This window comes from Corvus cornix, chromosome 1, assembly GCF_000738735.6.
Source record: "Corvus cornix cornix isolate S_Up_H32 chromosome 1, ASM73873v5, whole genome shotgun sequence".
Classification (NCBI taxonomy): Eukaryota; Metazoa; Chordata; class Aves; order Passeriformes; family Corvidae; genus Corvus; species Corvus cornix.
In genome coordinates, this window is record NC_046332.1 from 86,470,918 (window position 1) to 86,496,445 (window position 25,528).

General features: G+C 39.2%; 1 protein-coding gene across 2 annotated transcripts in view; it reads right to left on the reverse strand.

Moving 5' to 3' along the window:
- The window catches only part of VWA3B (von Willebrand factor A domain containing 3B), a 64,349-nt gene that overhangs the window by 31,657 nt on the left and 7,164 nt on the right, over positions 1-25,528 (reverse strand). For both annotated transcript variants that reach the window (XM_039548355.1, XM_039548359.1), the window contains exons 5-13: positions 23,853-24,103; positions 21,459-21,618; positions 15,757-15,926; positions 13,787-13,911; positions 7,100-7,216; positions 4,296-4,492; positions 3,527-3,681; positions 1,631-1,769; positions 62-193 (exon numbers count right to left, since the gene is read on the reverse strand). In XM_039548355.1, the coding sequence (XP_039404289.1) occupies positions 62-193; positions 1,631-1,769; positions 3,527-3,681; positions 4,296-4,492; positions 7,100-7,216; positions 13,787-13,911; positions 15,757-15,926; positions 21,459-21,618; positions 23,853-24,103 (1,446 nt within the window). The remainder of the gene's footprint in view (positions 1-61; positions 194-1,630; positions 1,770-3,526; positions 3,682-4,295; positions 4,493-7,099; positions 7,217-13,786; positions 13,912-15,756; positions 15,927-21,458; positions 21,619-23,852; positions 24,104-25,528) is intronic.

Genomic DNA, 25,528 nt, shown 5'->3' on the forward strand with positions numbered 1-25,528 from the left:
AAACAAATACAACTTTGTATACAAAGCAAGCATGCTTTGTGATAATTAGCTGCCACATTACCTCAAGCCCTTTTATCCAAAGCCAAGCATCTTGCAAATTTTCCTCATTAACTTCAGCAAGTTTCTCTTGCCATGCCACTGCTTGGGCACTAAATTTCACAAAGTTAAATCTCTTCTTGTGTCTCAGTTGTTCCTGCAAGAGATGGCATCTGAATTTTACCTACTATTAAAAGAAAGAATACTTGTATCCTGAAATACTGAGTAATAGCAATAGTTTTAATTAATATATAGTTAATTATATGGTTACAATAAATAATTATAACATATATAATAAATGTTATGGTGTACAGGGAGACATACAAAACCAGAGATAATTATTGCTTGCAACTATTAAGATTGCTTGAAATTCCCAATAAGTCTCCATATACTCCTATTTCTCAAACAATTTAAATAGCAAATGTCTAGGAGGGCATGAAAGAGAGAGATGAAACTGGATATGATCAGTGGTGTAAGAAAGAGATATCACTGCTTACCAGAGGAAATTGAAATCAGAAAGAAAGTAAGATATCATCTAGAGGAGGAGAACAAGAATCATATAAAGAGCACTAGCAAGGGGAACTAGACAGCAGGAGAAAATCAAGAATTTGCTGAAGTTGCTTTTGGACAGAAGTTATAAGTCAGGGAAGATTTGTGCAAGCGAGCACAAACTTTCAGAGTCTGGAGTCTTTGCCTCTCTTTCATCACAATTTTTGTGCAGCTGCCTGTGAAACCTTCTGGCACAGTATCTAATATACTTCTAGTGCTGATCTGCTTAGAGGAGCACAAGATACTATGCCCTATGTCTTGAGCACTTAGCTCAAAAACCTCTCTGTCATAGTTTTAATTTTTCTAGTCCTACTAATGATTGTTATCAATGCCAAGCTGAATTTTTATTTCAGTTACTTCTCTTAGCACTAAAGAAATTAAAGATCAATCATGTCTCTGAAATATTAATGTAAGCTTAGGTGACATCACTGTAGACTTCTAAAACTAGGCAAGACAAATCCTGTTCTAGGTGTGTCTTCCAGTACTCACAGCTTTTGAGGTACTTCTGCACTTTGCCAGTCCCTTTGCAAAGTTCTGAGTCAGTGTAAGGTGCAAGGAAGTTCAAAATGTTCTACACCCTCTATTGTAGAAGTATGAAAGTGAATCTAGAACACACATTACAAATCACAACAAGCCAATGGAATTGGATGACACTGCTTCAAAGCAAAAATTAAAATGCCAAAAGGTGTTTCATTGCATAGCTTGTTTCTGGTTTGGGTTTTTTGTTGTTGTTGTTTGTTTTTCTTTTTGTTTGTTTGTTTGTTTTTCTTTTTTTTTTAGAAGGGGGTGGCTTGAGGGAAACAACTACTTAAGCCTTTATAATTTTTAGTATCTTCTCTAGCTTTTTTCAAAGAGTTGTATAAATGAGGGGGAAATATAAATTATTACCTGAAAAATGAGCACATGAAGAAAAATCTAAATATTTTTATAAAGCTGCTATTTTAAAAACACATTTTAAAAATAAAAAGTAGAGTAACAACCACCGAGAAAAGATCAGTTTACTCTAAAATGCTCCTCAGCCTTCAGAGTCATCACTTTATCACACCTGTATTAGCTGAAATATTTTTTCCTTCACTAGTGGCAGCTTGTTGTTCATGGACTGGGATGTATCAATAAGAATATAGACATCGTCTTCAAACACATTCCCAAAAAGCCCTCTACTTCCTTGTTGAAGCCACTTAATCCTGGGGGAGGAAAAAAAATATCAAAACCTGTTCTGTAACATCTCTGGGGCTCTGTGTATCAGAATCTGAAAGGTAGGATCTTTTTGTCGCTGCTGTACTTCTTATTCTCTTTCCCTAAGCACCTGTTAGTAGTCACTGTCAGAAGCCCTTGATGAATCAGTCCCCTGTCCCTATGTAACATCACAAGACATTTTTAATTTCAATAGAAATCTGGACACAGACAAAAAAAAAGACAAAACAATACAGCACCTTTATAAAGTCAGTTATCAGGTAGTTTGGGCTGGGAAATCCAATGTGGAAGCAACTATAACTATTGTCCCTGTATCTGTTCTCCAGACTTATCTCAGTAAATCATTTAAGTCCGTAGTACTATGCCTCCCTTCTCAGGAAACCACTTGAGAACCTATTCTCCAAGGACCTTAAGCACTTCAAAGAGGCTTAATACAACACAGATGCTTCAGTGGTTTGTGGACCTTGAGCCTTAAATACAGAATTAGATTTACATTTTAAACAGGACTGGAATGTGCCTGCCAGTTAAATTCATGCATACATACTGCTGTGCACAAGAACATTTCCTCAGTAATGGCCGCAGCAAGTCCAAATCTGATTTCCCTTGACAGTCATAAAATGCTCATCTACTCTGAAACAGAGACATTTAACACATGGAACATAATGGCCCTGGGAAAAATATTCATTTCTACAAAAGGTTTCAAAAATAATGATATCATGGAAACTTAAGGATCCTGTTACATTACCTACCAATAGCTATTTTGTCACTGATTATTTCCCCCAAAGTGTTTGATGAGGTCCACCAAGACTTCTTAACGTTTAGATGAAACATTCAGAACAGCAAGCCCTTAATCTTGACTTGGATTTCAAAAATACATACTCACCAAAACTGCTTTTCTCAAATTTTCCTTTGACCATATATAAATGTTACCTTAAATACAGTAAGATGAAGATAAACCAGAAGCAATAACAAAACTCTATTTGACCTTGATAAAGGTAATCAGGCTGTTGTACTTTTGGTCAAGAGGCAACAATAAAATGAAAAATTCACCAATAAAATGAAAGTTACATCCTGCTTTCTTCAGTGAGACATCTCGTTGTCCATATATACAAAACAGAGAGCAACATTTATTTTTTCTGTTCTAAAATAGGTCTACCTTAGACTGCCTATTTTTCTGTAGATCTCATACAAAACCTAAGTGTCTGTACAGCTGCATAAATGTAAACTAGGCAGCTAGTTTGAGCAGTGAACTTCTGATCACGTGCATTACTTAATAGCTTATGCCCTGACTCTGATCTAGACTGTTCAAAATTGTCTTCAACACAAAATTGCAAAAAACGCAGATAACCACTTGAGCACAAGCCAAGCTGTGCTTCTTGGTGTTGCAAGGGATCCTAAGTACACAGGATGAATGTTTACTGAGTTTTCTTGATGATTCTTGAAGTTGTCTGCCACCTTATAGTCCCAATACTTTTTGGCACTTTTAGCAGTAATTCAAAAATGTGCAGACTGACTTTCACACTTGTGTTTAAGAAGGAGAAAAAAAATTCGAAATCCTCATCAGGTTTCCTTTATGGCTACTAAGAAATCCTACATACAGGATTCTGATTTAAAATAGACTTCTGGCTTAGTACTGATAAACTGCTGTCAGTTTATCAACCACTTCAACTTATTATGACAGTAAATGTCAAACTTTTCAACGCTCACGTAAAATAATCAAACTGATTTTATGTGACAGAACACTAACCTTCCTTCCACTTGTCTGAGAGCTGTCCTCATTTTCTCTTTGTACTGCTTATACTTTTCTGTAGTAACATATACATGAACTACAGATCCATCTTTCCAGAGAGTATGTACAAACTTGTCACAGTATCTTGCATGAATTACCTTCCTCTTTGTCTCCTACAACAAAGAAAACACATTTTATGTCCAAAACATACTATTTTGCAGTGCCTTTAATATTTGGGGAACAAACTTCAAAGGTACATGCTTGTTGCACATGAACAGGAGTAGAAATAAACATGGGATATGGTGGTCACAGAATTTGCTCCTAGCAAGATTCCATAGAAACTGGTTTTGTTCTTGCAGCTAGTAAAAACCAGAAGCTTACCAAACAGTGCAATGGTAAAGCTTGAGAAAAACAAACAGAAGACAAATTAATCCAAATATTTTAAGGACCTGCAAGACACTGCAGCAGCTGAGACTAGCATATCCTCTAAAGATGACAAGCAATCTTTGCCCCACAAAGACAAAGAAAACCAAGGCATTGCTTAAGCCAGTTCTGATTCTCCCTTTTAGATTTTATGTGAACCAGCAAGGAGTCCTTAAAGCAGTCATTCTCAAAAAGCTCTTTAAGACACTCTTTGTCTCAGTAATTAATTATCTGATTTTAACAAAAACTACAAAACAACAAGGCCATATACTATATCATCAATTTATCCATCAATCAAGTTTTGAAACTTTAAAAGAAAAAACAAACAACTTACAGGATGTGAGGGAACATGAACAATACTCACAGCATCAGTTTGTGAACATTCATCCTCTGGTTTAGTTTTTATGTCAACAAGCCCATCTACATGGCGAAAAACACAATCAGCAAGTGCATCATACAGTGTGAGCTTCTGAGCTTTCAAGCCATACTTCTGCAACCACTTCTCGGATGTCAAATATTTGTCAGTTATATGTTTTGGTAATGGATGATCAGCTTTGTTTGCTAATAAAGAAAATAAAACAAACAAAATCTCCTGCATAACATGGTTCATTCTGGATAAGCTATTTTCAAAAACAGACTCTGATTGTGGAATCAAAATTTTCAAACTTGTTCTGCTTGCTCTGACAGCACTGCAGTGAATAGATATTTCTGAGTGATTTTTAGTAGTCTCTACTTCGGCTGTGGGGCTTTTTCTTATCAGACAACTCATTACAACAAATTCCTTTGTAACTGGGAAAAAAACACCAGAAGACAGGGAGCAAAGACAATAAATAGTAAGATCAACATATAAAAGGAATATTCTTAGTAGTTGAATTACAAAATGCCAGAAAGTATTCCTGAATAAGACGTCTAACTTCAAGGAGAATCATTTGAGCAAATGAAACAATAGAGATATAATTGAAAATACAGTCAAGACCATTGGTTAACACTAATCTTTTTAGAGACAGCTATTTAAAGTAAAAGGCAAACAACAATGTCATATTGTCTTATAAATTTTCCAAGGGCTGTCTTAAGGTAGGGCACTGCACATCTCTGGACACCAGTACAGTATACAGATAATACAGATAAAATAATAGGATACGGGACTCTCCACTCACTCATCACTATCCCAGTAAACCACACCTAAACCAAATGACCAGGCAGTGGGTCTCATAGCAGGGTGAATTTATTTTGTCACACTTCAATTTTGGTGGACCAAGGTGGTATAAATGTCTACTCAGTTTAGATGCAGCTACAGTGACCACAGTAGTGAGATCCTGAGCCTGTAAATAAACCTATGGAGGCATCCACTGCCCTTACACACACAGAGATGAGCCAACATCAGGGCAGGTGCACGATCAGAGCCTGTTTATATGGAAACCTTTGCTTTATGATTGCTTGTGGTCCTTAGAACAAGTGTCACAAATGTGCTCACAATTTTGAAAAGAAAACTGTTGTTTTCTTTCTTCCACATGCTTTACATAGAGATATTTTGCTGCAAAACATTTTAAACAGATCAGGAAGGCAGAACCGGGAAGAAAACACATGAAAACTGAAAAACTACAGTTATTTGGATCAACGGGCAATAGCCAAATAATGCTGAAGAACTTAAAAAATATATCACACTGTACTTTCATTTCTTTTAATTTATTTATGAAGTTATTATGTATCAAGGCAAACACTAAAAGAACATTAAAGCTGTGCAGTCAGGAAACATTGACATTAAGGCTGTCCTTGCAGTTTTATTGTGGTCTCTTTGTTCATATGCATTACAGAAGAGACGTTTAACTTCGTATGGGAAGTCCTGCTACCTTAGAAGATGCTCTTATCAGTATAACAAATGACATCGTGCCTTCAGAGATGAAAAAAACCTCTAGATTTAACTATAGTTATCTTATGGACAGAAATTCAAACCCAGTGCAGCCAGAGAGAGTTCTCAGCTTCAAATCTTTATCATCACCACACCAGTCACACATGTCAAAACAGTTCAAGTTACTGACCAACTGATTGTACAAAGCATTCCTCAGCAGATGATCCAGAAAAGGCCACCTGGTCCCAGCCTCCATCTGGACAAAGTGAAAGCAACTGCAAAAACAGTACTAGAGCTACACAAAATCACCCATGACTCGTGCTAATTCAACCTGCATCTTGTATCAACTTACACAAAAAAATACCACTGGATACCATGTAAGTATTTTAAAACCAGGACTAATTAAGAAACTAAGTACTGATGATCTTGGCTGTGATCCTGAAAACCCACCCCCTCAGTTGCAGTCCAATGCTGAAGGTGCCTAGACTCCACAGATTCCTAAGCTTTTAGTATTTAAGTCTTGTCAGTGGCATCATTCTGCTTCATAGCATGCCCAGAGCATCTCCATCCTAGCGGGGCTGAGTAGCTTCTCACTGTCCCTTGTAAAAACCTTCCAGAACAGAACTACAGAAACCAGCTATGCTTCTGTCTCCAACAGGGCTCAATTCAATCAATATGCACAGAACAACAGGTAAGTCATGTTCTAGGCCAAACATAATGGCAAGAACTACTGGTTTAATGAAGACATGTAGGTATTCCTTCATGTTTCTTAAGACAGGAGTTGTCAGAGTGCTTATTTTGAATTGTTTTCAGACCCCTGCCTTTGCAAAAATGCAATCCCTCCGCTTCTTCCCTTTACACGGAATGAACTAGCTACCAGGTTGGAGGCTATCCCAAGAAAACTGTGATGGGACAGTATTGGTATTTCCCCAGCACTGTGTAGAACAAGCTAAAGATTTACTGGTTCAGGCAGACAGGAAGAGATAATGAAAAATAACCCGAAGTAATTTCCATATCTTAAAATCCAGGTAACTTCTAAACCGAGTCACTGGTAAAATAAAAATAGTGTGTTTCAGCCTGAGCTGTTAAAGTTTAGCAAGTTTAAGCCATAGTAAACAGAGATTTGTATCGGAAAGTTTTAAGCAATCCTAAATTTAGATAACAATTAAAGGTGCTATATAGACATAGAGGTGCTATAACCTGTAAATAGACATTTCTGAGAAAATCATCCCCAAATTGATGTGCAATCAAAACTGTTCACAAAAAGATGTTGATTGTTAATGTAATGGTAGCTGTCTTGAAAGAAACATAAATGATACCGTCTTGAGAAGCAGACCGGTCAGATTCTGATAAAATTTTCTGAACTTGTCTCACTGTACTCCTGGCTTCCTCCAGCTCCTTCCAGATCAAAAAGACATCTTCACAGACACCAGCTACTGCAAAAGAAATAATAAATAGAGCTTCACATTTTTATACAATTTCAACTTTTTATAACTCCTCAATCACCATAAAGTCATCGGTATATCCAGATGTTGCCATATAACCTTGTTTTCTTGAGGTCCTGTTGCAATGACAAGTGGTGTTCTCTGACAGACTTCAAAAAAGGGCTCAAAGCTGGCTCCACAATATGAGAGGTGCTCAGTATGTTGGACCTAACCTCCAAAGTTGGCCACAGATTGTTCCCACAGTGGAAGCAAATATATTTTAACACTGCCAGAAAATAATAAGAAAACTCCACACTGAAATTCACTTGTTGCCCCCTGCACTTCATTGCAAAACTTGGCTCCAAATATTAAACACAGTTTTGACATTTTAAAGAGAAGACATTTTTGACTCTTTCCATTTCCTAAAGTACATAATTAATTTTATTTAAATCTTCTTTCCCTGATGACTATCTGATGAAATTTTGCTAAAGATAAGTTTATTTTCATCCCAACAATTCTCAACAGTCATAAACAAATGCTACCAAAAAAAATTTTTTTACTACCAGGCTATATTGTCAAAAAAAAAAATGGAAAAATCCAAAACGGGAATTGAGACAAGGTTTTCTTAGGTTTTCTTAATTTTGACTGATATGTCTTTCTTGGTGAAAATAATAAAAATATTTATTTATTTCACAAAGAGAAACTACTAAAATTGAGACCCCTTGTATACCTAAGCAGTATGATCATTATTAAAAATGTGTTAAATTAGGTTAGTCTCAGAGTTTAAACTGTAATATAGGACAATGCAGAGATACTGTGTGCAGCGTTACAGTAAAAATATAAAAGAAACTGAATCATCAGCTATCCTAACTACAAATATATGTTACAAACTATTGCAGATCACAACCCATTAATGAATTGCACATAAAAATGCTGAACAAGACAAACTGTATATTATCATTCAGTAGCTCAGTTAATATACAGTGATGGTTCACTATATGAAAGATAAGACACGCAAACTTGTGTACTAAAGTAGGCTACCAGTAAACAAACAAACCTGATCATTTTGTTCTTTGATAAACTTTCCAGAAATAAGAAGAAGAAGAAGAAGAAGAATGTAATACAAATAAGAACTCAATTTTAATTGTGAAATGCTTTCAGCTTCCAAGAAATATTTTGAATTGTGTTATTATACACTGCCATCTCCTGGGACCTTCCTGCATTTCAAAAACATCTGTTGCAACCATTAGGACAAAGATCAACATTTCCGAAATCACAAAAAGCTTTAGTAAGGCAGATCATTCTACAACATAAAACACAAAAGGGTGAAAAAACCTCAGCTATAATCATTACTTGTTAAACTTAAGAAAAGTATTCTCTTCAAATATTTCAGAAAGAAGTCAGCTTTTATTTTATAAGCAATCTCTCCCCAGAAATGCAAACACATGCATTCAAACCATGCATGCACATAAGTCTAAGTTTAAGGGTGTTAAGAATGCAATTCCAGTGGCACTGTCTCCAACTAAATCTGGATATCCTCCACAAGCTATCAATTACTTTCATCCAGATTTAATTTTATGAATATTTTTAATGTAAAGTTTGAAAATAGTGAAAGAAATATGTATACTTCAACTACCTCTAAAACAATAACAACTATATCATTTTGTTGCTTCATTTCCCCTTAAATTGATGCTATAGACTCATCAGTTTTACAGGATTATTGTTACTGTCCCCATTAAGATAAATGTATTTAATTGGTATTATATGAGAAGATATTTTTTACCTATTTATGCTTGCAGCACAGCAAAGTAAAACTGCATGCCCCTTAAAAGCAACTATGCTTGATGTCACTTGGTACACAGGACAAATGCAGGCACCAAGAATTGCACATTGGGAAATTCTGGTTGCTTAGAAAACCTTTTATTTGTCAACATTTTTACAACATTTTTTCCTGGATTCAACTGGGAGAGAAGCTTGCAAGCAATGATATCCACAGCAGCTCTCTCTCTCTACACAGGAAGCTCAGCTGCACCTCTACCTCAACCTCTTTTCTCCTACAGCTAAGGAGGAATGGAAAAAAAACCCTGTATCTTTCAAAACTGAACCCCCAAAATCAAAACCTACATACACATGCAAGGCATAGTATCTTCCAGATGTGGCTCTCAACTGTGGCCCATCCCTCAAAGCATATCATTGGTAAATGGCCAAGAAAGCATGAACCCAAATTTAATTTGGTTTAAATTCCCTCTGCTCGCACCTCAGATGTGCCATTTTTTGGGGATCACCAGCCAAAGAAAGTCACCTTTCTGGAGGGTGCAGTTCACAACCACTCCAAGCCCACTGTCTCTTGCACACATTCAGGCATCCATGTCCCAGGAATAATTTTGTCTTTAAAAATGACTTTAACCAGGGAGAGAAAGGGTCCTCCTGGTTCCCCCTGCCATGAAGCACTTCCCCACGTGCCCTGGCTGGCAGTGTAACAGCCAGATCTCTGGGGACGCCCTGGTTCTGATTCAAAACCCACCCCACTGCAATGGCAGGAGGGTGGCCACCAGTCCCACAGGAGGGGACCGGCCTGAACACGCTGCCGCACACGTCGGCCTGCGCCAAGCGCAGTCGGCTTCCCTCGGCTCTGCCCGCAGCCATCCTGACCGTGCAGAGCGCCTCACCCTGGCTAATGCTCCGGGAGTGCCCTGCCCGCGGGTAGAGGCGTTTCTGCTCTGGAGAAGGGAGGCCTTGGAAAAGAGGAAGAGGATGAGGAAGGGTGTGGGGAAAGCTTGTGGCAAGGGGCAGAAGCATTTTGCTGACGCCAGCGAATAGAGAAGCAAGACAGTAGATCTAAGCAAAAGCACAAACACACTTGCACATGTACAAGGAAACTCATAACTCCCTCATTTCCATTTCCCAGTTATTTAACTGGCAGACAATCTCAAAAGAAGCAGCTTCCCCACATGTACCTCCACTCAAACAAACTCATCTGGTTTGACAAGTCACTGTAACCTACTTGATTTCCATATTGCTAATGGAAAAGCCTATATTTAAAAAAAAAAAAAAAAAAGCCTACAAAGTATCTACAATATCTTTGAAACAGGAAGCAAATACCAATACAAAAGCAAATCATGGAAAACAGAAGTATTTCTTACTTGTCTGATTATCTGACTTAGACCGTGGAAGCAAGCAAATCCAAATATAATGGAATACAATCTATTTGAAAATGAATTTGCTAGCAAGGGAAGATGGGGAAATTTATTTTCTTCACTGCCAGTCCCTTTCTCAGCCTCCATGTGGCAGTAGAACACAGAAATATACCCTCAAGCACTGATTTTTAAAATCTCCATTTAGAGGGGGATGAATGAAGGCACAAAGAAGCATAAGAGGGTAGTCCACAGCTTTTACCTGCATACCTGCCAGGTCAAACAGCACTCAAACTCACTGCAGCCCAATCCTGTCCCTTTTCCATTGGGCAAATGGACAAAGCAAATGAACTTTGTATCCCATGTGGTATCACAGAACAGCTATCTGCATCACTCTCTACACATTAGCAAAGAGATTTGCTAGGCCAAGGTTAGGCTGCTGAGACTAGACAAAGCACACGAGAAAAAAGCAGAGGCAATGATCTTTGCAAAGAGTAGCAAAGTAGCTGCTCTTCAGCCATTATCCTGGCTCTCCAAAGAGAGGGTTCGATCTTTCCCATGTCAGTGTAAATAAACAGCACAGGGGTCATTGACTTCAATGTCATACAGGGGAATGACGCTCTTATGATTCCCTTTTTTACACACACAACCTGAAATTTTTCCTGTGACAATCAAGTAAATGTAAAAAACCAAGCACACCTAAGAACAGAGCCTTATACTGTTCACAAGGAGGTCAGACACTTCCCTGTTTGGATTTATCACATCAGTAAAATCCTGATTTCAGTCCATTTGCATTTTCCCTACACATGCCAGCTCATCTATTCCACCACACAGAAACCACTACACAGAAATTTACTGTTTGTATGTCAGCCACCGAGGACCCTCTGTTCATTTCAGGATCTAGTTCAAAGCACCACTGCTTTTCAAGCCTTATGTAGCACTCTTCACCCTGTTACTCCAAGCAGTTCACACAAATGTGCCCTTTTTCAGAATGACATCTTTTCTCCACAGCTTCCACCATTCCTTGCCCTCTATGTCTTCAAGTTCCAGCTTAAACGTCACCTCCTTTCCACTTATAATTTTAACTACATAACAAGATTGCTTAATTCTACATCTTTTTGCAGATGAATAAACTGCACAAAGAATGTGGGCAGAAGTGATAACAGGAAAATTAGTGCTGGATGAGGAGGTATTATCACATTGGTGAAATTAGGCTTTATGTAAAAGCATTTCTCTGCTATAAGTAAATCTGAGGCTGCCAGCATAAGGACCTTAATTCTTTAATGAGTTACACCTGTTTTGATCTTGAGCACCCACTCAATATGATGTAAAAAATTTCAAAATTGTCAGTTTCTCACACTTGTTTTCTAAATGTCTGCTCAAGAAGCAAAATAGGGGAGAACTGAGCGCTTATCTAAAATTTTAAATAGTTCACTTCTGACTTGTTTTGGTTAAGCCGATGAAAAGGAGCGAACATGAAGATATCCCATATTTGCAAAATGCTGATATTCAGTGGATACGCAGAAACTATCAGATGTCCTTAAAACAGCTTTTCCAGTCCATAAAACATGGTTATGAGTTTCAGTTTCCAGCTGCTGCATTTGTGGTGCAAAAGGAACATAATCAAAATATTGCTGTGCCTCCCTTTATTTTCTAGAAAGACCGCATTTGGAAGATTAAATCTCTGGTTCATTCTCTATTTATTTCCTTGTGTAGTTTATGCCACACATCCAAGAACCAGTTTCAGAGCCCATTAGTGAGTAATCGACACTTTTATTTTTATTGCCTTATTACTACACCCTGAAGGAGTCTCTGAAACAAGAGAAATCAGACTCAGACCAGAATGATGTCTTCAATGTGTTTTCTTTTCTGAAAGGACTTTAGATTCTGCATATGACTGAAACACTCCAATTGGCTGCCAGTGATGTCATGACTGTGCTTGTAATACCCAGTAAATGCAGAAAGCTAATTGTGTTCCTTTTTAATGTGTAAATTCTACTCCATAATAGCAATAAGACACAACAGACAATGCACTTCAAGGGGATTACTGTCCTTTTGAGCGATTAACGCTATTCAGCTTTCAGCTTTAGAAACAGTGGTGAGGAAGTAATTTCAGTCATACAGGAGCTCTAGACTCATCTATTGAAACAGGCTGACTGCCCCAGGGGAAGAGGGAGCCAGCTCCCCCCACACACACCCCCAAATGTGGCACAGCAAGAAAGCACTCATGGCAGACTGAAGGCATTATACTGCTCCACATTAGTATGAAAGGATAGTGTTTTGAAGCAGACTCTGCTGTTGGTTTCTGAACTCTGCATGGGTGAGGCTTGAGTGTCCCTTCACAACCCAAAAAAGCAGGTGATACCTCACTCCTTTATTTCCGCCCCCCCACAATGGTTCTTTCTCTTGTACTGTTATAATCATGGTCCTAGTGAAGGATAGGTACACAAGAAACTTGATTACAACCCAAATATAGGCCAGTTAGTTCAAGACTGGCTTTACATGAGCCTTACATGAGCCACAAATCCACCTTATGCCACATATGCCCTAACAGTGAGAAGAGGATAACACCGTTCTACCTTTGGGGCAACATTAATGCCCCCACCATAACGAGGGGGCGTGGGTGGGTGTGTGGGTGGGTGGCTGTGTGTGTTAAGCCATTACACTAAAAACGTCTTATGATCCCTGATGTCTAAAAGAAGTATTTTTTTTACTCTCCTGCTGAAAAAGACATCAAATTTGACACACAAAGCCTCACTTCATATCACAAGCCCCTCTCCTCCCACCCCGCCTGAAACCACAGTCCAGTCCCACTGAACACGTACCCAGAGGAAGTAGCAGTGTGACTAATGAGAAACACACTGAGCTTTCTGCCCAGCTCCACCCACCAGTGAAACTGTTTATTTTGGTTGTTTCCTCCTGGTATTTTTTCTATCAATTCTCCCACCAGCACTTTGCACTGCTTTCTTGACAGTCACTTTACTGTGCTTTTTGCCTGTCTTAGTGACAAATTCTTGGGAGAAGCAAGTAAATCTCATGTTGATTTAATCCCCTTATATTACCTAAGAACTTGGCCTATATTGATGTGGCTGTTGTATCATATGGTTTTCTGCACTACTCTTCCTTTCTACCATTTCTCTATACATTTCCACAAGGTCACTGGCATAAGCACACAAGTACTGTTCTTCATATTCCTAAATAAATTATCTTCTTCTCCCTTTTTTTCCTCTTCTCTTTCATTATCACATGCACATCCTCTACTCCATTTTCCTCTTTTCCTTGCCCTCTCCTTCCCACCCAGAGAATTTCCATTAGACCAGTCCTGTCCTCACCCCACCCACACCTACAGGTTTCTTTTGATTTTACACTCATCAAGTTCCTATACTGCATTTCCATTTTGACATATCGCTGATAGTATCAGAATAATCTTGGGGTTTATATTGTCTACCTAGTGGCATTCGCCCTTTCACTTTTCTGGAGCTCAGGGCAATTAAACTTTTTCCATCCTCTTCGTACTTTAGTGCAGGTCCAGCAGAATCTCTACAGTCATTCTTCTCAGCAAAAGCATGGAATCTGTAATACAAAATGAGTTTCCACCAGTACACAAACTACATAAATACTTCTCCAATTTTAAAGAGATGTTTTTCACACATACAACTTCAGAATTTTATCTAAAGCTTCAACTACAGTAAGATTACTAATATTATCAAACTTTTTTTTACATTTATGTACTTCCTGAAGTCTTCCCATGTAGAATATTCTTTCTTTTTGATATTACTTACTGCAAGGCACCTTACTCTTCCTGGAAATCTATTTTTAATTAATGCTTTTAACAGGGGGAGCAGGCATGTAATTTAAGATGTCTGAGATGACACTAACACCTTTTTATCAGATTATCCTCCCAGCTGAAAGACTAACAGGAGCATTTATTTCATTATCAACATACAAATCAGGATGCCAAGCAGACTTCATTTATCCTCATTGTCAAAACAGAGAAGCTCTCAGAGCAGGAAAAAGATGCATTTCTAAAACAGAACTACACTAGAAACAGGTTCAAGCCATGAAAAGCCCATGATCTTGGCTGTTCCTGTGGGAAAGCTGACTTAAACTTATAGACAGTTATTGGGCAAATATCCACCAGCAAGTTATTAACTGTCCCTGTAAGTCTGTGCACAAAAGCTAGACTCATGTAAAAAGACGACAGTGAGAATCGTATCAAACAAAACAATTCCTCTCAGCTCCCTGCCACAACCCTTTTTGCCTGTTTCTACCACACTAGAAGCATTCACTTTCCTTTAATAAAGAAGGTAAAAACACTACCAAAAGAAAATGAGGGATAGTGACTAGCAATGTACCTGGTACCATAGAGGTACCATGCTTCTAAATGACCACAATCATTTTAAACACACATCAGACCAGAGCAAACATAACACTTTCCCACAGTCTTGTTTTTGGCAGACGCTCCCATCTCCTAAAAGCTATTTCTAAACACAGATGGCTATAAAAGAGCTAAGCAGCTGCCATCTTACCAATTGCTCTGCTGTCATTTGGGAGATTTCTACTGTTGGAGGGCTTCCCACTCTTGCACAAACAACAGTGAAACAGAAAAAGCTAGCAGCCATTTCACAAGTCTGTATCTGTACAGTGACTTCTGTTAAGCAGACAAACACCTACTGACACCTACTGCCTTCTTGCTGTTGAGCATGAATTTGGTCTTGTGGGTTTGGTATTTGTTCATTTGTTTTCCTTATTTTGATAACAGAATCAAGATTTAAGTCGTCTTATCCACTTCTACTGAAGGCTGATTCTCACCACATGGCTGATTCCCAGGACAAAGCAGTCAACAAGCCATGTGGAATATATTAATTTCCACCAACCATAAAAAAAAGATGCTAGAAAGCATGGTACAGAACTGCTTTTCCACACAACCAGGCCTGAAGAATAACACCCCATCAATTTTCTGTTATTCCATGAGCTGCTCATTTAGGACAGGCATTTCCTTTCCAGTACATGTCTCTATGGCACTTGATCCAGCAAAACTCTAGATCGTTTTCTGGTGCTTGTGGATACTACTAATGTACAAAGCAACACAATAAAAACTTACTTCAGTTCATGTTGTGACCATTTCCCTTGAACAGTTTTCCAGACTTCAAGAGAAAGGCAAATGACAGACAATTTTGGGCATAAAAAGGGAATGGCCTTTCTCCAAGCCAGTGAGAACATAAGCGAAAAAAAGCTGGTCTGTTTAAGTAGGGTCTGCATTCTACTCATATCTCCTATTTTCCCATCCCCGGATCACTTACTGAACTACTCTGTCTCATTTTCCTCATGGATTATATTCAGGTATGTCCCAATACCATTCCTATCAGCAAAGCACTTCATGAGTACTGAAATCTTTACTGTCCTTCTCTATCCTACCTGCCAGAGGCCAAGCGGCTCAGCTCCTTCAGAAAAAGAATAGTTTCATCATCCCTAGCATTGAAAGACACTGTGTTGACTGGACAGAAGCCATCTGAAACCTTCTCAAGGAGTAGCTGCTTCGTGTCCACTGGAACATCCCCCACAGCAAAGTAATAAACAGCTTCAACCTGTCATTAAACAGAAAAAAAAGGTAATTGGAAGACATTGTTTTACATAAATGTCTGATATTTATTCCAGCACCATCCTGTGCTCAGTATTGGTAGGAAAATTTGGTAAAACTGATACACTACTTGGGCTATGAGATTTTCAGAGCTTTGGTTCTTCCTCTCATTTATGCTAGTAATTCAAAGGAAGGCCACACAAAATTTCCTCAAGTGAGACAAGAACCTGTCCCACAGTCCCTGGGTCTGATTCTGTCCAAGGCAAGCCTCTTTCCACAGAAGTTAACTGAAGCCAAAGAGAGGTGTAAGGAAAGACAATTGCATCATTAGTCAGAAAAAGGTTCTGTGCCATATGCCACTTTTATCAAGAGACATGCTATGTTGGTGCCTTGCCAGGGCTGAAAAGTAGGAACTTTTATACCAGACATAGTTTTACTGGCAGCATGTATTCTGAGGTTAGGAAAGATGGCAATCAAGGGAGGTGATTGTCCCATTCTGCACTAGTGCAACCTCACCTTGAATATTGTGTGCAGTTCTGGTCACCTCAATATAAGAAAGACACTAAACTATTGGAGAGTGTCCAAAAGAGAGCAACAAAGATGGGCCTTGAGGGGAAGCCGTATAAGGAGTGTCTGAGGTCACTTGGTCTGTTCAGTCTGGAGGAGACTGAGAGGAGACCTCATGGCAGTCTACAACTTCCTCATGAAGGGAAGAGGAGGGGCAGGCATTGATCTCTTCTCTGTGGTGAGCAGTGAGGGAATGGCCTGAAGCTGTGTTGAGGGAAGGTTTAGGTTGGATATTAGTAAAATTTTTTACACAGAGGGTGGTTGGGCACAGGAACAGGCTCCCCAGGGAAGTGGTGACAGCACCAAACCTGACAAAGTTCAAGAAGCGTTTGGACAACACTCTCAGCACATGGTGTGACTCTTGGGCATGGTCCTGTGCAGGGCCAGGAGTTGGGTTCAATGATCCTGTGGGTCCTTTCCAACTTAGCATATTCTGTGATTCTGTGATTATTTGAATGCTACTGCTAGTATTTACAGATAATTTGTATTTTTTATACTTCCCAAGGCAGAGGGAGTTTGGCAGGTTTACTATAACTACACACACTTACATTCTGAAAATGTTATTGCAAGAAGAGAGAGAAGCTGAAGAAATGTCCTTTAGTTATTGCTTGAATAATGCATTTTGAGGGATTTTATGTTACCTGCACTTATCCATGTAACAATCCTCACGGTGAGTATGTTTCCAAAATTTTCACCATCATTAAAAACAAATGTAACAAACAGCTATCCCATGATGACTTTCAAGACAATATGTACAGTATATCAGCCCTATAGCATGGTACATACCAGCTGATAAATACCTGATAAATAGTTGTTTAACTGAAAAAATACACTTGAATACACTCACCTCTGTGCCCAGTATGGAGCAGATCATCCTGGAAACTATGCTAAGGCACATGGAAAATAAGAAGTCAACAAGGTTTCACTAAGGGCAAACATGCCTGACAAGTCTGGTAACCTTCTACAACGGGGTTACTGACCCCATCTACCTGGACTTGCATCAAGCATTTGACTCTGTTCTGCACAACACCCTTGACTCTAAATTGGAGAAATGTGGATTTGGTGGATGGACTACTCAGTGGATAAGAATTGACTGGATGTTGCAGTCCAAGACTTGGGGCGAACAGTTTGATGTCCAAGTGGAATGTCCATGGTGCTCCTGAGGGGTCGATATGGGGACTGGCACTTTCTAACATCTTTGTCAGTGACACGGGCAGTGGGACTGATGGCACCCTCAGCAAGTTTGCCAACACCACCAAGCTGTGTGGTGTCTGATGCACTGGAGGGAAGGGATGCCATCTAGAGGGACCTGGACAGGCTCGAGACAAGGAACCAAGTGAACTTCATGAACTACAAGGCCAAGTGCAAGGTCCTGCTCCTGGGTAAGGGCAATCCCAAGTTCAAGTACAGGCTGGGTGGAGAATGGATTGAGAGCAGCTCTGAGGAGAAGGACTTGGGGGTGTTGGTTGATGAGAAGTTCAACATGACCCAGCAATGTGTGCTTGCATCCCAGAAATCAACTGTATCTAAGGCTGCATCAAAATCAGCATGGCCAGCAGGTCGAGGGAGGTGAGTCTGCCTCTCTACTCTACACCCATGAGACTCTTCCTGGAGCACTGTGTCCAGCTCTGAGACCCCCAACATAAGAAGGCATGGACTTGCTGGAGCAAGTCCAGAGGAGAGCCACAAAGATGATCACAGGGATGGAGCATCTTTCCTATGAAGACAGACTGAGATGGTTGGGGCTGTTCAGCCAGAGAAAAGGCAGCTCTGGGGAGACCTTATAGCACCTTCCAGGATCTAAAGGGGCATGAAAGCTGGAGAGGGACTTTTCACAAGGACAAGGGAGAATGGCCTTAAACTGAAGGATGGTAGATTTAGATGCAAGGAAGAAATTCTTCACTATGAGGGTGTAAGGCACTGGGAACAATTGTCCAGAGAAGTTAGGAATGCCCCATCCCAAGAAGTGTTCAAGGTCAGGTTAAATGGGGCTTTGAGCTACCTGGTCTAGTGAAAGGTGTACATGCCTATGCAGGGGTGTTGGAACTAAATGGTCATTAAGGTCCCTTCCAACCGAAACCATTCTGTGACTCTATGATTCTATGAATATTACTAGGAATCCCAGGACATGCACCACAAAAGACAACTATTTGAGTCTGGGGTAGCACTGAGGAAACCTTTCTGCACTCACGTCATTTCATGCAGTAGTAAAGCAAATTCAGTATCACCTACAAGTGTGCTCATACATTTCCACTACTGCCTTTGATACTGATTTGTATTCTAGCTCCCTGAGTCATTTCTGCATTTCAAGCTTCCTTCTTCATCTACCTTTTGGCATCTTCCTCAACACTGGAAGACGTCTCTCCCAAGCAGCAACCCAATTTCGGGCTGGATAAGGCAAACTAACGAAGCAGCATCTTGCCACCTTGAACTTCTCTTGGATCTTGCAGAGGGTCGAGACACTCCATATGGGAGGCAGGGGCCATAGTTACAGACTCCACTTGCTTGGGAGCAAGCAGGACCAGATGTACTTGCATCACTGATAATTCTAGATAAATACCAAGGGTAAAGAAAAAAATGAATGTGTTTTATTAAAGTGCAAGATTAACAAAATACTTACTAGCTTTAGAAGAAGGTACACAGAAACAAAAAGAACGAACTCTTGCATCTGTGTTCTAGTTCAGTTTTACCAAGTTCCCTGTCTGCCTTCCTCCAGCTAAAAAGCTATCTGAGCCTGCACACAGATCTCCCAGATGAGACCCAGTCCTTGGACAACACCATGTTCCTACTGCTTTTGCTGAAGAGGCTCCTGGCCCAGAGGAATGCATGCATATTGCACAACCATTTTTCCCAGTGTTTCTTCGGATTCACATCTTCTTCCTCTCCCTTTTAAGACTGCCATTAATTCATAAACTTGATATTCAACAAGAACAGAAATTTTCACTCTTTCTCCAAGGGATTTACTGCCTGCCTCTGCAACTTTTAAAATGCTGACGTTTATTTGGCATAGCTGATACAGAACCAACCCCTCACAAGAAAATAAAAAAAAAATTGTGAACCCCAGATAATTCACTCTACTTAACTACAAACCCAGCAATGACATACCACAAAAGAAATGTTCCTTACAGGTTAGTGGGGAAAGATTAAAACCTTTCAAATGAATCCTTCACATTTTGAAAATTGTAATTTTTACATTTAAACAAAATTCATACAAGAACAGAAAGGAGAACAGCATGAATAGCTCCTCATAGTCTTGATCTTGGTTGGGAGGTGTTTTGGATGAGTTATCCACACTTCACGGAATGGCACCTGTACAGAACTGGAGGTTAGACAGTGTGGATGCATTTGTGGCAGGTAGAGCTCAAAGGATTGCAACATTACAGCAGACTGATCTTCAGTTTGGGATTGACAGGTCATAAGGAAAGAAAATCTAAGGAGTCACCACACATGGGAAGAAAAGACCAGCTAAAGGAATGACAAGAAGAGCCATGTCTAGGGCAAAAAAAAAAAAAAAAGAGCTACTGTTTTGGAGCAACTTCTGTGAATGAAGCCAGTTCTTAGGAATGAGTTATTTATGACTGCTCAGTAAGTAGACAACTTTTGCCTAGGACTGAATGGGGTATCCTCCATCTGCACTACAGTGAAGGTTGCACTTAAGTGAACTGTCAGTTATGAATAATAATGACTCTGTTTAGGAGCCATTGAAGTTTGGTTTATGTTGAGCACCTGCCACAACTGACTCCCCCCGATACTGGCCCACCAATATCTGAAAAAATAATAATAGATGTCTCACTGTCTGACAGATTTTAATTTCTGTTTATTCAAACAGACCCACCAGGTCCAACAAGACTTATTTTCATCCAGACAATGCTGAAATCTAAATAAAATTTTTTAATTACTCATCAGGAAATCAGCATTATACTGGAAATTGAAAATGCTAATAAAATTTATGGAGGGGACATTTTAAAAAGAATTCATGAAAAAAAAGCTCACTGGTCAACAATTTGCTCCTTACTCAGTTCCTTCTTAATATTAGTTACCAATCATCAAGGCTCATCTCGATGAGAATCCAGCAGCATAGGAAAGCAGAAGGTAACTCAAGCAAAAATACCTTCTCCTTCAAACAATGTCCCAGAAAGAGATTTACAAAGGAGTTAGGATTGGATCTGTGCACAGGGATGGATGTTAATGGCAGTGAAAACCAATGATTCTACTCCACAGACAGTAGGCCAAATTTTCCATTAAATTCAGGGGTTAGAGAAGTGAAAGAATATACCTTGTAAGGAAAAGTCATGAAATATCCCTTTAATAACACAAGTTTTAAGTGACTAGCTCAAATGTTGGCATATATGTTTCATTTCTTGTTACTCTGCTTTAATGAATAAAGTAACACGGTACTTTTGGAAATGAACAGCATTTAATTGCAGGAATACTGTGCATGCTTTGTCTCTATCATGGAAGAAAGTCTAGCTATCACCTGGCTGATGAAAAAGGATTTGCATAGCCCTATCATGAGTTAATATTTACATATATCTCTGTACTCACTATTTTGAATTTTAAATATAACTTTTCATGAGCATGTCGGATACATAGCAAAATAAAAATTGCTTCTCTGCCTTCAATAATGTTGGTACTAGAAATTTTCTCATAAACTTGAAGCCCTGAAAAACTTATATGGCAAAGAAAGTGGAAAGGAAGATGGTTTTTTTTTCCCTTAACGACTGAATGTTATTTATTCTGGGTACTCTAGGAAAGAAAATAAACAAGTTTCTGCATTCAAAGTACAGTGCATTTACATAAAAAGACAATCATTAAGCATAGTATGCAGCTACACTTGAGGGGAAAAAAACTTTCCAAATGCTGTCATTAATATTTATCTTTGCAACATTGATCAGGGCAAATCATAGCAGCCAGCCTAGCACTGAATATTCTTGGATTTACTCGAGGCTTCTGAAAAGATGTATGAGCTTACCGCTTCATCACCCATGGCTTCCAGCAGAGCTTCAGCAGAGCTGGTATGGCTGACAGCTGTCATATGGTCCAGCTTCCAGAGCCACGTAACTGCAGACTTTACAGTATGTTCAGACACAGGAGTACATTTCTGTTGCCACTTCATAAGATCCTGAGCAGCCCTGAAAATGAGATTAACTATAAATCAGAAACAGTGAGAATCACGCTGGCAGAACAAGAGAGTGGAGCTCTACTATTATTACAATTCTTTTATATTCTTAAGTAAGAATTACAATATACCACAGATACTAAATCTATACTTGCAATAAGGAAGCAGAGAAAAAATGAAACCATTAGAAAAATACCGTAATTTTATAAGAATTTTTTTGCGACAATTGTTTCCAAAGTAGGGTCAGGAGAAATAAAGTATTTTTTAAAAGAGTTCCTGATTCATAACTCTCCTTATCATAAAAACTCAAGCAGGTTTTTAAAATATGTGCATAAAAAAAAGCATCTTGCACAAGTCTCGTTCCACAACTTGCTCCACGACCTTTGTGTCAGAGCAGTTTAACTGACACTTTTTTTTGTAATACAGCTGATCTTTGGCTACCCATCAAAAATAAAATTTGTGATGCTAAGCTTTTTGGTATTTTAATTGATAGAAGACCGTAGTCTTAATGGAAGAACAGAAGTACAAAGCCAATGAGCATTTGTGCCTGTGCACTTGTACATAAAAAGGCAGAAAGGAACTAAAAAACCAACTGGTTCCAGTATCTGTGACATTCCATCAAGAACTATTTTGAAGGGTTTCCTGCAAATCTAAAAGACAAATATGTTTCCCAAGATTCTTTTAAAGTAATAATTTATATGCTATATTGTCTTTAGTCTCTGTCCTGCAAAAACAAATTGATGACCATAATTACTGTTTCAATTTTGACCTGGCTTTGCATTTCACTTTTTAAAAGTTCTCTGATATCAAAAACTATGGAAGTTATCTGCTTTGGAAAACATCTTCTTTGGAAAATATCTACTTTTGCAACAGGCTGCCCCAAGAAGCTGTGGATTCCCCACCCCTGGAAGTGTTCAAGGCCAGGTTGGATGAGGCTTTGAACAACCTAATCTAATGGAAGGTGTCCCTGCCCATGGCAGGGGGCTTGGAACTAGGTGGTCTATGATGTCCCTTGCAACCTAAACCATTCTGTGATTGTATTACTCTCCTTTTCAAATCTCAGTTGTGTCACAATCTAGAGAATTAAGATAGGGTACCAGAATCAAATCTGTAGGACAATGCTTGGGTAAAATAACATTAAGAATCACCATGCAATTGTAAGTTAACATTGCAGAACCAATTTTAAAATTATATGACCTAATTTGTGCATAATTTTTTTCCACTCATCTATCCCAACCCAAGCTTACACATTCAAACTCTCATGCATATATGAGACTTTATGCAGATAGGTAAGAGTTGAATAGCTGCTTCTATTCTTCTAACTAAATGCAAATTCATTTACTCCTCTTAGGCAACAAGCGCTTGGAAATCTTCTTTTGTTATGGAAATCTATTATTCTTTCCTACTGCTGCAACTGATTTCTGTGACCATGGAAATCTATAGATATACAAATGGCTGTGCCTGTGCCTATGGCACTTCGGGGAGTGCACATTTAGCTGCAAGGCAGAAACCTATAATGTCTAAAGACACAAGAATGCAATAGGTGGTCAGATAGAACCTCACTGTTTCACTAATACTGCAACATCTGAAGGGTATTACTGCTGTTGCAAATCCTTCTGATTTTGTAGAAGGCATGTGTCAGTATTTGGGTTCTGGTACCCTTTATCTGTTCTTCGGGCTAACAGTGGTCTTCTGTTAAATGGAAGTAGCAAGTTCAGGATAACTGTGGGTGAAAATTGGTGGGAAATCTACAGATATTAGTATGACATGAATCACGACAATTTCCAGTACAGAAAGCACCTTATCCAAACACATATAACATGCAACTCTTTTTTATTCTCCAGCAATGGGCCGACATGGACTTCTTTGTCCAGACTGGAGAGACCTGATTGTGGCCTTTCAATACTTGAAGGGACTTAGAAGAAAAATGGGGAGAGTCTTTTTAGTAGGGCCTGTAGCAATAGAACAAGGAGTGATGGTTTTGAAGTAAAAGAACCTATATTCAGACTAGACAAAAGGACGAACTTTTTTATAATGAGGGTGCTGAAACACAGGAGCAGGTTGCCCAGAGAGGTGGGAGATGCCTCATCCTTAGAAACATTCGAAGTCAGGCTGGATGCCGCTTTGAGCAACTTGGTGTAGTGGAAGGTGTCCCTGCCCATTTGCAGGGGTGTTGGACCAGATCACCTTTAAAAGTGCCTTCCAACCCAAACCATTCATTCTATGATTCTGACTCTTTCTGCTTACCGAATGAGGTTGAATCTGGCAATTTGGATCACCTGTTCCACAAGTACCATAGAAAGTGCATCCCGACAAAGATCAAATTCAGTTGGAGCTGCAATGCCAAAATCCAACACAATGACAATGCACTGTTCTTGAATCACTCCAAATATCTGCCGGCTCTCACTGGTTAACCATTCCATTCGCTGCTTATATAGCTCAATAGCTCCCATTAGACAATCCACAAAATGAAGAATCAGTTCTTTTTTGGCTGTCAGCTTTATTCAAATAAGGGAGAGAAGGAAATTGAATATCAAAACAAATAATACAAATGCAGCCCCAAGCTTAGCACAGCTGCAATAGCTAGTTTGTAAGTGTCAGACATGCCAGCCAAGGTAGCAGTGAAAACAACCCATTTTCCTTCCACTGTTTCAAGAGCAAATACTTGACAAATGCATCTAAGCTATAAAGAAAAGGCACTGCATTTTGTCCTAATTGCTTTTCATAATCTTTTTATGTGAGCATGGGACGGTGCCAATGGGTTGTCTGACTAGTCTGTCTCAAAACTGCAGCAATTAGAATGAGCTGAACACAGGCTAGGATGTAGAAAGGGCTGCAGAGCAGATGGGTGAACAAACAAGGACACAGAAACTTTGTACCTTCTTAGACTAGAACTTTGACTGGCTTTTAAAAAAATTTTACAGCAGTACAAGGCAGCATACGGTTTGGTTCTAGGGCACTTCAATCTCCACCTTGTCTTTAGCATTTGGAAGGAAAACATAAAATGTTTCTTGTTTGAACACTAACAATGCCCAGCATTACAGATTAACTATTTGTGGATAGGTACTTAGGCAAATCTAGTTCAGATAACTGCAATCAACAACTAAAACTTCCCATACCTTTTCAGTAAAGAAAAATCTAGAATCAGTATTAAAATTAAAACCAGCACATCCTCCCAATGAGTAAGTGTATACAGATTCACCATGACCTGTGAGTCTAAAACTGCACCACAGATTCCCCAATAGCTCTGGGCCATGTGAGCTGATTTACTGGTTGCCTTTTACCTCTAACTTCCTTTCCAGGACTAAGTACAAAACCTTGGAAACACAAATGTTTTTAAACAAGAACATTTCTTAGGGAGAAGATATTTTGTGTGTCAGTCTGCACACATCTCCCTCTCATTTTTATTTTTCTGTGTTCTTTAATATCAGCTTCGGCCCTGTAATGTGCCTCCCAGATACAAAGTCTCAGGCAGTCTGCCAAAGGAATGTCGGCCTGGGAAGGAGCACTTAGAAATCCAGTTTCCTCCTATGACAGTCAGATTCATACAAAGTTTACTGCACTACATCGACCAAACTCCATCTTAAAATAAAGCACTTTTCTTCAAATATCCTCTCACTCATAGAAAGCAAGTGCAGATTTCCATTTCTCTGAGGGCCAGGAAACTTCTGACTGTCCAGTCTAATTTTATTCATGGCCGTTCATACCCATTTATTTTTGGACTAGCATGCCCTTTAGCAGAGAAAACTACAGCTTTGCCCTATCCCTGTAATTTGCCTTTCTGTAGCATTCAAGGGCAATAATACTACCCCTCTTCTGTTTTCTTTCAGGCTTATATTTCAGCATCAACCAAGCCCTCTTATAAGATCATCACTCCACTGCAGTTCATCCTACCAGCTCTTCTCAGTACCTGCTCTGGTTTG